The sequence below is a fragment of the Xiphias gladius genome, chromosome 8, assembly GCF_016859285.1.
Source record: "Xiphias gladius isolate SHS-SW01 ecotype Sanya breed wild chromosome 8, ASM1685928v1, whole genome shotgun sequence".
Lineage (NCBI taxonomy): Eukaryota > Metazoa > Chordata > Actinopteri > Istiophoriformes > Xiphiidae > Xiphias > Xiphias gladius.
This window is the reverse complement of record NC_053407.1, coordinates 5020154-5036169: the sequence shown is the minus strand read 5'-3', so window position 1 is coordinate 5036169 and position 16016 is coordinate 5020154. Positions and strand designations below refer to the sequence as shown.

Genomic DNA, 16016 nt, shown 5'->3' with positions numbered 1-16016 from the left:
GGTGCCAATAATTTCAACCATGAAATTGTGGAATCACAGCTTGCTAGGACAAAGATCAAGATGACCTGTTTGAGTCTACAAAATGAGCCTTCCTCAGAGAAATTATGTCATTGCACTTGATTACTCTGATACTTTTCTTTCTCGGTTATAGGTCGCTGTGGTCTGTATGACAGCCTGTTTTTAAATGAGATTAATCAGTTGTTAAATTCACCACAAACACTTAGATAGAATGTCAGCAAAATCACATGCAAATCCACATAAAAGTGGAGCATCAAACAAGAAAATCAATTAAACTATTAAACACTACTTCAATAGAAAGATGAATTCCCTCTTTCACATCATATAGTTAAGTTGCTCAGTTCAAAAAGAGCTGATCTGCTGACTGTCACAAGCCAATGGAAAAAGTCCTAGGCCTGAATAACTGTCAACTTTCCCACAAGTTTCCTATATACATTGTAAGTGTGCTTTTGTGTGTGTTCTTACATGAGCTCAGGCCTCTGGCGGTGTATGAGAGCACAGAGGGCCAGGCCGTTCCTCCAGGAAGATGTGAGGTTGGTGATGTCGACCCCTCTGTAGCCTTGAGCCTGCTTCTGACACCAGGTCAGCAGCCGCCCAGGACGCACCTCGGACTCTGGAGGAGAGGATCAGCATGTCATTCAAGGTCTTATCAAGATTATCACTCGGTCACAAAGCAACATAGGAGGGACCATTTTCATGCCAGGAGGGTTACTGTTATCACCAAGTGCTTTATTTTTGTCATGGCTGGAAAGTTTCTTATATGGTAAATGGACAGCACTTATATAGCGCTGTTCTATTCTTAATCTACCACTCAAAGCGCTTTACACTACTGCCACATTCACCCATTCACACACACACACACTCATACAGCACTCTTTTCTATACGTATAGCGCTTTCAACACACACACACACACAAAAACACAAACACACTGATGATACATCGGAGGCAATTTGGGGTTCAGTATCTTGCCCAAAGACACTTCGACATGCGGAATGGAGGAGCCGGGGATCGAACCACCGACTTTCCAGTTGGTGGACGACCTGCTCTAACTGGAACTAAAAAAATAACTTGTTCCTATATAGGGAGAAAACTGTCAGAGAAATCATGTTTGATCAGCATGTATGTATGACCCTCAATATGTATTGTCAGTGTGATAAGTGTGTCAGCCTGTGACTGAGACAAGATCTAAAGTTTCCCCTCAAGAGGGGCTGAAGGTGCATTCACTATGTCATCCTTTTTTCTCCAGTTAACTATATACATGAGTTTGCTGTGATTTATCAAAATACTGTTCATATAACATCTCCTTTGTTAAAGCGGGTTTGGTCATGCTAGATTGTTGAGTCAGCACTGAGACGATTTTATATACAGTAACTGAGTGTCCTAATTTAACTTATAAAGGTATTAAAGAAAGCTTTCATGCAGTGTTAATGTGGGTGTGGATGCATCTAATTTAAATGGTGACTCAATGGATGATGAGGTTACTATTACAACATTACGGGGATCTTTAAAATCAAAGTAGAGCAGTTGGCAGAAATCTCCACTGTCAGCCCTTTGGATATAGATATTTGATGCATCCATAATCTGTTTATTTCGAAAATGTGAACACTTTTTGTTATAAATACAAGGATACATCAAGTCTATAATCTTCAGGTTGACTTTGCAGTCTGCATATCCAACTTGTCAGTGATTGGCTGTTTGATGTTGTATTCTAACTATTACAGAGCAATTCAGACAGCAGATGAGATAGAGAACTGGTAGAGATGATTTGTAAAGACATTTCATCATCACTGCATCATTGCTTTTCCTGATGACATGCTGGCTCTGTCCAAAAACATCAAATATAATCAGAAAAATGTGATTAATACTTATTTATTACCATCATCACTTTTCACAGACTATGTGAAATGTGAACATGTCTGTTAGGACCAAAAAACTTCAAGCCCCAATACAAGATCAGATTTTATTCCTTCCATCGCTGAAGGCTGACAGCTGGAGGGACGTTTGAGGATAAGGGAGTGTTTGGATAAAGACCATTCAGTCTGTAACTTACCTGTTCTGGATAGGTTGACCAATCTGCGTGTCGGGGCTCCTGTTTCCACATTACATGAGTCCTGTTGGCCATCAATATACAGGTGACAAACCTGAGAGAAAGAAAGAAAGTGAAACTCAAGACACTGTATAAAAATAGGATTAAAGGGGTTTGCAGTTGACAGAAATGTCCTAATAACACTGAAGAATTGATGGTGCACAAAAAAAGGCAAGAGGAAAATCAAAATGCAGCATTTGTAGCAGAAACAGTTCTGCTAGAAATTTACATGTTTTTCTGTTGGTCAACATTTTAATCCCACATAACTGTAACTAAGAGCAGAAGATACATTTTCTTCTCCTTGGAGAGAACTTTGAAATTTTTTTTACAAAATCTGCTATAGAAAAAGTTTGTTACTATTATATAAGTGTTGGACTGACCTGGTGTGGGCGTACACAGCTGGAGATGAGGTTGGGGTAGCGGGTGGCAGGGTCAATGGTGTACTGTTCAAAGTTTTTGCTTATGTTTTCTGTGGTGGTCTGAGGCAACAGTCGGTAAATACTCTCCCTGAGGAACAACAGGGCAGATATAGCTATAATTGTGAGATTCAAGATACTGTAGCTTCAAAGTTCATGGAATACACTGAACTAACTACTTGATCTGTGTAAAAACAGCAAATACTGAGGCAAGCTGAAGGCACAAAACATTGCTTGCAGAACAATGAATAAATACTTTTAACATGAAATCTGCATCACTGAAAGTGCATTTAAACTGGACAAGCCCAGACTAGTTTATCTGAACTCATGACTAATGCAACTTTACTTTGTATCGGTGGGTGATAAGGCTATTTGTAATCTCCTTCAAAGCTGATGTGGTTCATTAGAACAGGAACGGGACATAAATGGGACACCAATGCATGAGTACACTAAAATAAGTATAAAAGGAGTAAAACTGTATTTGCTGCCTGTAGAGGCTAGCATTTTCTCTTTTTTTAAAGCCTTTTTTTTTTTTAAAGCCTTGTCAGTATAGTACAAACTGAAGTTCCATCTTCTTTATTGGCAGTTTTAGCGTTTTGGTAGTCTTTTTTAAATAAAATCAAAGGGATGTATCACCTGGAAAAATATGAATGTCCTTAGCAATTTTTTATAGATCTCTGCCCATTAGATTATGAGATATTATGTGCGGAAGGTTTACATTTTAGTCTGAGATTGGTTCTAGGAGAAGGTTGAAGAGTTTCTAAAACGGAAAGGCTACAGTTGGTCATGGAGCTAGAGGAGAGCTTGAGGGAGTGTCAAATATGGATAGGGTGTGTCCTCTAGTAAGGATGAACGTCTGTAAATATCATAATAATCTGCCTATTAGATTTTGATATGTCTTGTGCACTAGTTGAATTTTTTTGATCTGACAGCAGGCCAAGAATGAAAGGACAGAGGGTGAAGAAAAATTTTTAGAGGGGACCATGTATACACATACTAGATTTCATAGGAATCTGGCCAGTAGTTGCTTTGGACCAAACTAGTGTACCGGCAAACTGACTGTCCTTGAGTGTCTGGACTGCTTTTTTTCATCAGAATTAAATCCAGAGAAAATATATTACAGAGTACAAAAAAGTCTATCATGCTCATCTAAAGTTACAGAAAGTGAAAGATAAACATATGTACCTCTCAGCCAGTATCTCCAGAGGGCTCCTTCCTTGTGCCCAGCCCCTCACCATCCAAGCTGTGTCGAAGGCTGCAAGAAAACCCCTAGCACAACCTGTACCCATCGGCCAGAAGGGCTGTAAGTAGAGAACATGAGGTCAGCATGAACACACAAGCTAAGACTTGGCCATGGTGGAGGCCAGAGTATCAAACAACCATGACAACACACTGCACAGATAAACACCCAATGCCACCAGTATGTCATTACCTCAAGCAAACTATCTCCCACCAGTGCGACGAGTAGCTGGTGTCCATGTTTCTCCCTGATCAAAGCGGCGTTCTCTGAAGCATACATGCTGGTGAAGTCAAACATGGCCACATCTGGCTCCCCGTAGTGGTTGATGGCATAGTCCAGGGACGGCAGCTGGTAGTTTGTGCCAAAGTCAGCTGCCTCACGGGCATAAGAGAGCAATGCTTCCTGGTTGACATTGTCAGCACTCAGAAGTCGCTCCGTTTCTATGTAGTCCTGTATAGAGACAAGAGAAGGAAGGTTTAAGGCAGGGACCACTGACACAATAACATTATGAAAGAGGTTGATTATAACAATGAATCAACAGAGAATTATCAACCCATTCTGCAGCTCTACAAAGCCTCATCACTCATTGACACTGCTCATTAGCTCATTTGGCTTTCTAGCCCAAAAACCCCTCTTTTGTAGGTAGCTGATTAACCCATGTCTCCTGGATGTGTAAACAGGGGACTGTTTGCTAACAAGTTCGCCATCACAACATTATAAGTGGTAATATGCCAGTGATGTGTTTTTAGCTTCTGCTGCCCCCAAGTGGCCACATAAAAGTGAATAAAATAATGCAGCTTTAATTTAACTTAATTATCTGCTATTGTTTGTTTTTGTTTTAATATCATTGTTATTCTCTTTTTTTTTCTCTGTATTTGAATCTTTCTAGCCCAAAAAGGCAAGATAAACACAAAACAAAAAGCAGAATTCTGACTGAATGCTACACAGGTTTAAAAAAAAAAAAAATCTCAAAATCAACTTAAATCAATTTATCAAAGAAAATTGTGCTTTTTGCTAATTAAAGTGAGACTTTTTATTATCTGCGTTATTTTGCTGTATCATTATTTAGTTACGTTAAGGTGTTGTATGTGAAAATAGCCTGTGTTTATGTTTCATGTTTTTGTGTTTTTATTCTGCCGTGCTGAATGGGTCAATAAAGATCTAAACTGAACTGTGTTGCTTTTCATCCAAATGTTAATTTTAATTTTTTGCATTTTATTGTTTTTACCTTTCAAAGCACATTTGTAAAAATTAATATGCTTTTAACTATTCTCTTACTTTTCTGGCTCATGCTTGGTAAAGGCTACTACTACTACTGCTACTACTAAATATGAAAAAAAAAATACTTTTGACAATACTAGCTCATCTTCCTCTTCTTCTAAGCTTCTTCTTAACTAAGGATAAAACAAAAATGAACTTCTTGTTATAACTGGGCCTTTGCAGTATATAAAAGCATCTAATGACAATTTTAGATTTGGCTTTGGCATTTCAGTTCCCTGATTGTCTTTCTTTCATTTCCAGGAATTCAGGTGAAATATAATCCATTGGGCATTTCAGGGTTCAGCCAAATCGGCAATGTAAAATGAGACAGAGACCACTGAGGGTACAGTGAGGCAGAGTTCAAGACCTGTGTGTTTGTGTGTGTGTGTGTGTGTGTGTGTGTGTGTGTGTGTGTGTGTGTGTGTTTGTGTGTGTTTGTGTGTGTGTCTTTGTGTGTCTGTGTGTGAGAGAGAGTGTGTGAGAGAGAGAGAAATGAAGAAAAAAAAGTTGTGTGTATTTTCAGATAATTGTCCTGGCAGTCACTGAGTGACAGGGTTAGAAGAAAGGTGAGAAAGGGCAAGCATCTAATTAGAGCCCTATTTCATTATCATCTGCTATGGAGGCCCATCACTCACTGCCAAGCTCGCTGCTCACTGGTCCAGTGACCAAACACACATTCTAATCTACCGAAAAACACTTTGACTCTCTGCTCTGGCTGCTGGCTTTAAATATTGCAACCTATATGTGTGTGTGTTTCTGGCCAAAAGTGTGTGTCAGTGCTAATTTTGTCGACAAAAACTATAAAGGAACAAGACCAGGTCAAAACCTAGTATGTGGCTGGACCGCCCTTTTTCTGTTTGCTTCTCTTCTACTCTCTGTGTTCATATATACATGATTTAGATATAGCCAAATTCCCAATAACAGTTCTGCTACATTACTGTCCCAATACTGGCAACTCACTTCTACAGAAAGTAGCTAAGGTTTGTCCAAAACGTCACAAGATTTGTCGGTACGTGTTTTGTGAAGAAAAGTTGCTAAAACAGTGTGAAAAGTCAGTAAATCCAGTAACAGAGGCTCTAAGTTGGCAACATTGCCTGTAACCCCCCCCCCCCCCCCAGTGATACAATAGAAACTGTTTGTGCCTATTCATTTTGAGAGAGCAACAACAAATGGTATACCTTCAGCACTTAGTCGTGTGACTTTCGGCTGACCAATGTTGTACAGTATCCTTTGCAGCCCATGAATGAGCTGTGAATGCACGTACCTAACGACCAATAACTAATCCCCATTGTTTGCCTGGGTAACTTCCTTATTTTAATTCTTATTTGATTTAACTTAATGATTGAAATGTTATTTTTTCTCAACATAATGTAAATAGTTTACAAGAGTGAGTTTATTCTATGACACTTCAGTTTCATATTCTACACATCTTACTTAAAACGTTTTTGAAATTAGGGGTAGATCTAGATAATATTAATAACAAACTATATTTATATAGCACTTTTAAAAAAGTGCTTCACAACTCAACAATAGAAACAATATAGTTAACAAAACAAAATTAAAAAAAACAATAGAAATTGCAAAGCAACAAACTTATAAAAACGCCAGCCTATACAAATGGGTTTTTAAAACTTTATGGTATAGACTTATCAATGAGGGGAGGCCATTCCATAATGTTGTAGCTTAATTGGCAAAAGCACGGCCCCCCCTTTTTTTGAGCCTGGACCATGGAAGATTTAAGAGTCAGTCACACAATCTGAGTAATTTGGTGAAGTGTATAGTTTTATAAGTTCAAAAATATAAAAGGGTTCAATGCCATGGAGGGCTTTGAATGTGATCAGGAGGATCTTAAACTGAATTCTGAAACGTACAGGAAGCCAATGGGTCCAGAATGGGGGTAATATTCTCTCTTTGTTTAGTGTTATGAAAAGCCTGGCTGCTGCGTTCTGAACCAACTGAAGTTGTCAAATTGCAGACTCACTTAAACAAGAAAATAAGCAGTTACAGTAATCCAGATGAGAAGAGATAAAGTAATGGATGGTATGCTTGATTATGTTCTCAGGCGAAATTGATTTTGGCAATATATCTGAATTGCAGAAAACAAGACTGAACCAATTTCTTAATGTGATGGTCACAAGTTAGGCTCTGATCAAACTCAACACCAAGATTTCTAATAGATGGTTATACATTCCCTATTAAATGTCTGAGGTATGGAATAATATTCTTTGAATCTTGGAAGTAGCCATCAAGCCATCAAATTTCCTCCTTAGGGTCAGCAATCTTTTTGTTTGCTTTCTGGAGTAGCGCACAGTCCTCACAGGCCAAAGTTGGAGTGTAAGCTATCTTCAAAACTTTATTAAATGCAACCGGCTAGCCTAGCCACCAGGCTAAGATATGCAAATGAGTGCATGACATCATCTAGCAACTTTTCAACCAAGCCTTAGATACTTTCCATTGAAAATAGTTAGCAACACTGACTGCATTTTGTTTTTCAGTAAATTTCAGTTATTTGTCTGCCCGTAATGTTAGCCAACTTTACTGGTTCTTAAAAGGAAAAAAACAGCAACAGATTTGTGACTAAATGCATCCACAATCCTACGGAAAATTAGAAAGAAGTAGCAAGTTTTAGAGCGCATCGCAAGTTTTAGATGGCATCGTAGCCATTCGTCTTAAGCTGAAGCTAAACCCAGACAGTAAAGAGTATTTTATTGAACAAGTGAGTCAATACCGTTTGTGAATGATCTTGCTGCTCTGCTAAGGAAAATTACAAAGGAGAGTGAGTCTATAACCACAGAACAGTGTCATTGACAGTGTGTGTTGTAAAGTCAGGTAAAGAGTGCCTCTTTTGCTAATCTCGCAAAAACACCATCAGTAACAATACTAATTCTACACAATGACAATGGTGTCAGTTGTAGGCTCAGAATGCCAAGAAGACAAAAAAAATGAAAATGCAGAAATGAGTCTAAAACAACAAAAAACTAGTATTTGACTAATGTACATTTTTATCAGAAGAACTAAATCAAAATTACTGCTGTATTTACATGTGCATCTGTATGTATGAGTAAACTCACATTTATGATGACCCCTTTGTCCAGCAGGCTCTGTTTCTTTGCTGTCATGACAAAGTAGTGGGTATTGTCTTTGTAGTAAACTATGTTCTCCAAGTCAATTCCTGAAAATATAAGCAGATTAACTTAATACGTGAATAATAAAAAATAAAAAAAAAACAAACAAACAAAAGGAAGACTATATACTTAGCTGTCTCCCCACCTGTCTCCTCCTTAAGTTCCAGAAAGAACTTCTGGTTAAAGATGAAGGCCACGCCGCTGATTTCTTCCACTTTGGCCTCGGCAGTGGTGTTCCTGTTGATGAAGTTAGCTGTGATGGCAATTGCCAACTTACCTCGAAACTCTTTGCGGCTGAAACCTGCAGAGAGGGGAAGAAAAACCTTAGGAATGAAACATGCTGAGGGAAACCTCTGGTGAAAAATATTTCTTTAATGATCAATCTTTAATTGATGTAATTTGTTACTTTGTGTGTCAGCAAACATAGGCATAACACATATACCACACCCTTACACAGATGAGCACAAAATATGCATAACAATTATTAAGCCTGCATAGAAAGCTAACAAAGCTCTCAAACAGTTCATAAACCAGCACACGCACTCACACATAGTGCTGACCCAATAGACACCATGAAGGTTCCAGTTAAAACTATGTCAACAGGAAATTCTTTACCCAGGGACTGAAAGCAGCTTTGTGACACCTCACCTCGTTTACAGAAAAAAAAAAAAAAAACAACTAGTGCTTTGACTGCAGGGTAAAGGTCTTAAAAATGAGGGTCAGTAACAAACTTCCTTAGGAGTCTAAAGACACACTTGGAACAATATGAACCACCACACACTACCTCATAGGACCACTCCCATTTGTGATTTCTGTTAGTTTTCCTTTTTTCTCACCATCTAATGTGTTTTTGCGTCCGTCGGCTCCAATCACGACATCAAAATCAGTGTCTGAGACAGGATGGCTAGAAGGTTGGACCTCTGCGCGCCACCCAGGGCCTGAGGAAGAACGAAAACAAACCAACCAACCATTACCTTAACATATATACATATTTAAAGAGAGTGTATGTGAACATCTAAAGGAAACTCAGACAACAAGGAGTTGGGTGGTGGAGGTTTATATGATTATTTCTCAACTGCCACAAAGCAGCTACAATATGTTGCTCTCTCCTGTAAGTTAAGGAACGGTTGTGTCATGTTTCCTGGACTGTTAAAGTGAGAAGCTCCCCTTACAACATATCTAGGATGCTTATTTTTGGACCCTTAAAAAAGCAAAATTGAAACAATCAGCAGACTCTATCAATAAACTTGCATTATTTTCCACTCAGTTTGCTATAAATTCTACCACCACAAATGTCTCCCCTCTAGGAACATTTCTAATCACTTGAAAATATGTTGTGAGCAGGAAGCTTTTAATATATAGCTGAAATATGCATATATCAGTGCCGATCATGACCCTTTAACATACAAATAATCCCACACACAGACTCACTTTCATCAGTCTGCCCTGCTAGTGGCTCCAAAAGTTTGACAAACTCCACGTTGACATGAATCTCCACTCCCAGAATCAGACTCACTTTCAGGAGCATCAGCTGGAGCTGACGGATACCTGGAGTGGATACACACAAACACACACATGCACATACTTTATATAAAAAAATAAAAAATAAATCACAGAAAGCCAGGCTAGACCTACATGTACAGGCAAAAAAGGAAATATAAATTTTAAACAAGGGCTGACTTGTGGTAAGTTGGTATTCTGTTTTTTTTAATGGCCAACGGCTGCATCCAATCCTACTAACAGCCTGTACCATACACCATAGGCTGTTGGTGTCCACCTACTGTAGAATAGAGGGAATATATAGCTTAACGACACAATTAATTTAGAAAGTTTATCTAACTGATATAATAATCACTTTTTATTGGCCCAGGCCAGATAGAAAATATTTGCTGAAGTCTATTTTTGTTAAGTGATATATTATTTCACTGTTGGTAAAGAGGGCACTCACATACCAGTAAATTTACTTTACTTTTTTTTTTTTTTATGTGGCTTCTGTAGTTGCTGTGAAAGCAAGTTGAAAAAACCAACACCAACTCAAGTGGCAGCAGAAAATAGCTGTGAGTGAGAATGGCAGCTCTCATCACTCTCTTTGCTGTAGTCATGTTTAAATTGGAAATAATTTAAATAATCATGGCAAACGCTTGCTGCCCCAAAGTATCTTATTTATTTTTTTTTTTAACATGGTAATTGTGCTCCACATTTACAAAGATTAGCAAATTTACAATTTGGACACTGAAATTGCTGTAACCAACTTATTGTACATTAAAATTTTGATATTTTAAAAGTTTTAATGCATTATAAGTTGGTTACAGCCCTCCTATGGTCCTAATTCTTCCATGATACTTATTAGTAAATACTAATACGTATTTAAACTGTATGTCTTCTGTTCTGTGCAGCAGAGATGCACCAATCTTACTTTCAGTCTCCCAATACTGATTCTGATACCTCAGCTTAGAGTACCTGACTGTACTGTGTACCAATCTGTTACCAGTGTTCTATTTTCCCACATTTAATATCTGTATAACTGACTGCATAGAACTCATTGGGATCATTTTATATGGGTAACATGATGATTGCTGTGGCGCTAAAACCAAGCTGGGGGCACTAAAACTACATCCTGACAGTTCCATGATGTACCATTAAACTCTGGTTTTAATAAAGCAGTAAACACAAAATGAGCACTTTATTTGTAGAATGTGGTACAAGTTCACAGAGTTAATATAGTTATTATATACTATAGCTCAGCAGCTGGTATATGTAGTTGCTTTCTGGCCAGCCGTTATGGGAGGAGGACCTGTTTGCATCTAAATAGACAGATGCTAACAAGTTAGAGCTATGAGATGCACAGTCAGCAGAGTTAATCTTTGAGAGGAGATAGTAATACATGACACATTTATTAAGGCTGGAGAGGAGGAAGCACCAATGGAAACATCCAACCAGGAAGAAACAGAGTGAAGAAACAAACTGCAGCAAACTAGGCTGCTGGAAAACCTCCCTTCACAAAGTTAAAAAGTCACAGATGTGGAAGAAAGAAGAAGGGTTCAGCTTTGGTCAGTTTCCCCAGTCTGTTCTCTCACTTCATGATAGACTCATTAATAAAACAACACAATGGTTTCTCACTATGATTTTTCTGAACAATCCTAAATTCAGTGTCCTAACTTTAACAATGTTCTACAGTGAAAACAGAGATACACACTCACTAATGTGGTCAATGGAGCCAGCGCAGAACTTGCCGTAGAACTTCTTGGCTCCGAGGCCCCTTAGGTCATGAATAGTGAAGGGCCAGAGATGGAGCACGTTGTTTCTGGAGAAGGTGTCTCTCTTCTCAATCACCACAGCCTTGCAGCCCAGCAGGGCCAGCTCGATGGCTGTTCGCAGGCCACAAGGACCCCCACCGATGATCAGACACTGAATGGGGTTAAAGAGGTAGAAGTTCTAATATCTCAGAGCGAGGTGTTATGTTTTCTCAGGGTCATACAAAACTCTGACTAATTACACTGGAATATACATATACATCTAATTCCTTCTGTAAGTATCACAATAACATAAGAGGAAGCATAATGATAAAGACACTTGCATTCATACATTAATTGTGAGATGACAGAACAATTATAAATCAATCCGTGGAATTCAAAAATGAAACGTGATTCTCCTCTTTGTCTCTCTCTCTGTCTCCCTCTCTCTGCATTAGATTAAACAAAAACTAGACTTCAGTTACAGTTACTCATATGAGCGATCAAATGGAATATTCACTGTGGCAGTTCCCGCTAATGATTTAACAGATAGATTTTTTAAAAGTTTTAACAATGGATTAAAAGACTGTGTGCATCTAATGCAAAGGGTAATGGTAATTTAAAAGGTGTTGCTAATGGTGACATATCTACAGAGAATTACCACCCAATTTTGCAGTTTCTCTCAACTTTACAGAGCGTTTTATTGTCTTCCAGTTCCATCCAACAAAACAGAGTTGAGAGGAGAGTGAATTTTAGACTTACACTCAAATGATGCCAATGTTGCTTCATCTCTGCTAGAATTTTAAAAAAGAGCAACGGTTTGCTAGCATACTCACAACTTTATGTGGTGATAATATGTCAGTGTTTTGTTTTTAAATTGCTCCACTGCCCTAAAGTGGGCAACAGAAAATCATTTAATGCTGCTTTTATGATTTTTTTGCTTTTGGGCTGCCCTTCAAGTTGGAATTAAATCAAGCTCTATGTCCCACTTACCTACTACACAGTAATTCTAACTCGAGTTTAAATATGTAGTGTCTTCACAGTGGAAAAGTGACGAAATTAAGTATACCAAACATGTCAATATACACATGATGGATAGTATCGTCCCCAAATGTTCCAGGAGAATCTTAAAGAACAATAAAATAAAGTATTAAAGCTATGTCTCTTTTAAGTTTCAAAATTTTTTGTATCAAACTTTGTATCATTTCGTCTTAAAAAAAATAGCAAACACACATAGTGTATACTTTATAGTATTACTACTGTATATACTGTAGTATGGAACTGGGTCACAGGTAAGGTGTGACAGTAGGTATGTCTACAGTAACTGACACTGATGTTTGTTCTGCCTCTGGACTGAAAAGGAACCAAAAAAACGCAGCAGAAAAAGCTTAATCTAGAAGTTTCTCCAGAAAAAATGTCTGGGATAATAGATTAGCATGATTCTTAACTAATACTAATTGAATTGCTGCAAGTCATGTGCACTAAGTCCAGTTAATTCAGCCTCTAAAAGTAGGATTACTTAGTTGTAAGTAATTAATTAATTGCACATAATTACGAAAATAATCCAGTAAAAATTTATTCTCAGACAAATCTACACTGGCTGAGGCCCTAATTGAGTATTTGAACAAATAAACCATCATTCCTTAAGCTTTTATTTTTAGGTTGAAGATGCCCTTTAAAAAAAACCCACATACTCTGTACTCAATAGAACATAGAAAGGACAGAGAAAAGAAAAAGAAATGTTGATGTCAAAAGTCAGACATGTAAATAAATGGGGAGTACTTTAATAACCTTCACCACAGCAAACACCAAAATCTGTTTTATTGATCAGTTCCTTTCTGATAAATTCCAAACAAACTAAATGATGCTAAGCAGACTATCCCACCTATCATTGCATTTCAAACACTACGACTGTTTTCACATTTCAAGTGAAATGTGTTTCCTCTATGACCTCAAAACAGGGTGCTGACCTGCACTGTCTCCTCCTCCTCCTCCTCCTCAAACCAAAGCTTTGTCTTGAGTTTAACTAATGATTTAAAACCTGAATTTGAACTGAATCTCTGTGGTTTCACTCTGACGTTCCTGTTCATACTTTAAGATATCAGCCTTATTTAACTGTTTACTGGTCACTTTCCTACAGATTATTGGCGTTGTCATTAGTTACTGCTAATCTTGCTGGACCACATGAAAAACTTCTCCAACCAGTGGCAGCATTTTAATTTGAAGCAACTAAAGGAAGCTAATTGTACTCATCACAGAGCTAGCAGAACTTTGTTAGCAGTGCTATTCTTCAATAAAAATTGATCAAAACAAAAAGATATGGATATTTAGTACTATTTGGTCAGTGAATCATTTTAAAGTACTCCAAGAAGAATAGTACAAAAGGAAACAGTCACAGCTGGCTGTTAGATGAGGAGCTGAAGATGACAGGGGGTCTGCTAACATCCATATTTAAAATAGCCTAATTTTTTAATAATATAAATAACTTTTATTTATTCACGGGGGCAAAGAAAATTTGTGCAAATGTTTTGTGTTGAGTTTAACTTCAGGGAACTCTGACATGTAAATTGGTACTGCTGACCAATACCAAACTTTCTTGACAGTGCTGACCTTTAAGAGAATGGAGAACTGCAGAGTCCAAAATGGAGAAAGTTATTGTAGCTTATTTGCTGTGTTGTACCATCCACTTTTATTTAACCTCTCTGGGTGTATAAACTGCTCCAGAAAACTTGAATAGTTTGCAGAAAGTTTTGCAGATAGGAGTCGATATTCAAAATATGTATTTTGAATCAACTGTGTGAACTTATTGCTCCATTGCAACCAAGTTAACTAGCTTACTAACTGATAATTAGCAGCATCAGTAACTCTTCATTGAATTAAATGATCAACAGTCCCGAGAACAAAATGCCAATAGCAGAGTTAACAGCACAGTACACAGAAAGAAATGCCATTACATTTTTTTTTATATATTATGCTATACAGTTAACTGACTAGCCCTAGGAGTAGTCCCTACACTACGTAAACAAGCCTCTAGAACCACATATTCCCTGAAGATGCACAGATAGAATTTGCTGTGTCACTTTATGAGTGATCAGGCCTTTACTATGGTTTGTACAAACCAGCACAACTCCAACATTATCAAAAGGTAAACAATGTCTTTTACCTTGCCATGCTGTCTTATGGAATCCCATTTTCACTGTGCCACCATAACTAAATAGGTGTAATTGCTCATGGCTCAACTCATCATGAATACCCCCCCAACTACGGAAAGAGCAGCACTACACTTCTAAGATAATGAATCAAATTAGTTTTACATAATCTGTTAGCAGCTTAAACTGCAGTACATGTCATTCCCAGCTGGTCTTCCCCTTACCCTGGTGCCCTGGCAGGCTTTATTCTGGTTGTAGACCTTGTGCTGTGCCCTCTTGTCCAGTGTTGTCCACAGAGCCTTGACTTTCCATGTGCTGACTGCAGCCTTCAGTGAGCTGTAGAATTGGCTGTGGTCCAGAGGATCCAGCTCCAGCTGCCTGCAGAGGATGCTGAAGGCCTGCAGAGTCCCTTTACAGGTGGACGCCTGAACAAAGTTCTCAAAGAGCTGGCTGGCCTGCGCTGTACGCTCATCATCTGTCTCACCCATCTGCTCTGATGGTAAACAGTGTCCAATCTCCTCTAACACTTGCTCTTTTCTTCCTCTCCCGTTTCCTTCTCCTGTTCACTCTTTCCACACTGTCAGTACTGGACTCCTATGATGTGTGTGCCACCATGCTTCGCTTGTTCTGAAATAAATAAATAACAAAGATGATTTTTAGAAAGAAAAGAGACTGGAAAAAAAAAAATCAGTATTGTAACTGCTGATCAACCCTATATCCTGTGACTATAATTACTGGGCAAAATAACATATTAATTCCTACCATTACATTAGATTATATTTACTTTCTCAAGTCTTTGTGTTATTGTGTTTGTAGTTTCTAACTATGGTGAAACTATGGTTTCTCAAACCTGGGGTTGGAACACCACTTGGAGCTGATGGATAAGCAGACAGGATTTACATTTCTAATACAAAAAAATAATTCATATTTTTGAAATATATCAACATTTCCATTATAATCCATAACCCAATCGGAGTACCTTCCAAACTCTTGAAAATAACATTATAACATGACAACTGTAGCTAGTCATCAGAATTTTGGGACATAAATATGGGGAAAAGGTTTGGCAATTGTTCTCTAGGATATATTACAGAACCGTACCCATGGAAACAAACATCAGGACAGACAATGTCCTAATGTGCTAATGTTCTGGAAAATGGGTTGAGAGACTCTAGGATACTTCATGAATAAATTAACCAGACACGAATGTTGGTTTTCAGGTAATCCAGAAAAATAAATACTTGAGAAATCAAGGAACTTCATCACATTGATGCAAAAATCTATTAAAAATCAAATATTGCCATAAAGTAGCCCTTTTCATTGACCTGCAGTATTGCAGGTAAATGAAAGTTGGTATGACTTGTTGGTATGACCTAATACAACCAAAGATATTAAAGAATTTGCTACTTAAATAATCTAAATTATTAGAATTAAATAAAATAATCCCAATATTAGTAACAATGGAACAATAACTATGTAAAGTGAAA

The 16016-nt window shown here is 37.9% G+C and overlaps 1 protein-coding gene across 13 annotated transcripts in view; it reads right to left on the bottom strand.

The window, feature by feature from the left end:
• Positions 1-16016, bottom strand: part of mical2b (microtubule associated monooxygenase, calponin and LIM domain containing 2b) — an 86703-nt gene that overhangs the window by 44950 nt on the left and 25737 nt on the right. For all 13 annotated transcript variants that reach the window (XR_005707939.1, XR_005707940.1, XM_040132846.1 and 10 more), the window contains 11 exons: positions 14754-15156; positions 11348-11555; positions 9579-9695; positions 8984-9085; positions 8293-8448; positions 8094-8194; positions 3955-4212; positions 3708-3823; positions 2487-2613; positions 2071-2161; positions 484-631 (listed from right to left, as the gene is read on the bottom strand). Coding sequence is in view for 11 of the 13 variants with exons in the window: in XM_040132846.1 (XP_039988780.1) it covers positions 484-631; positions 2071-2161; positions 2487-2613; positions 3708-3823; positions 3955-4212; positions 8094-8194; positions 8293-8448; positions 8984-9085; positions 9579-9695; positions 11348-11555; positions 14754-15017 (1688 nt within the window). In the remaining 2 variants the exon portion in view is untranslated. The remainder of the gene's footprint in view (positions 1-483; positions 632-2070; positions 2162-2486; positions 2614-3707; positions 3824-3954; positions 4213-8093; positions 8195-8292; positions 8449-8983; positions 9086-9578; positions 9696-11347; positions 11556-14753; positions 15157-16016) is intronic.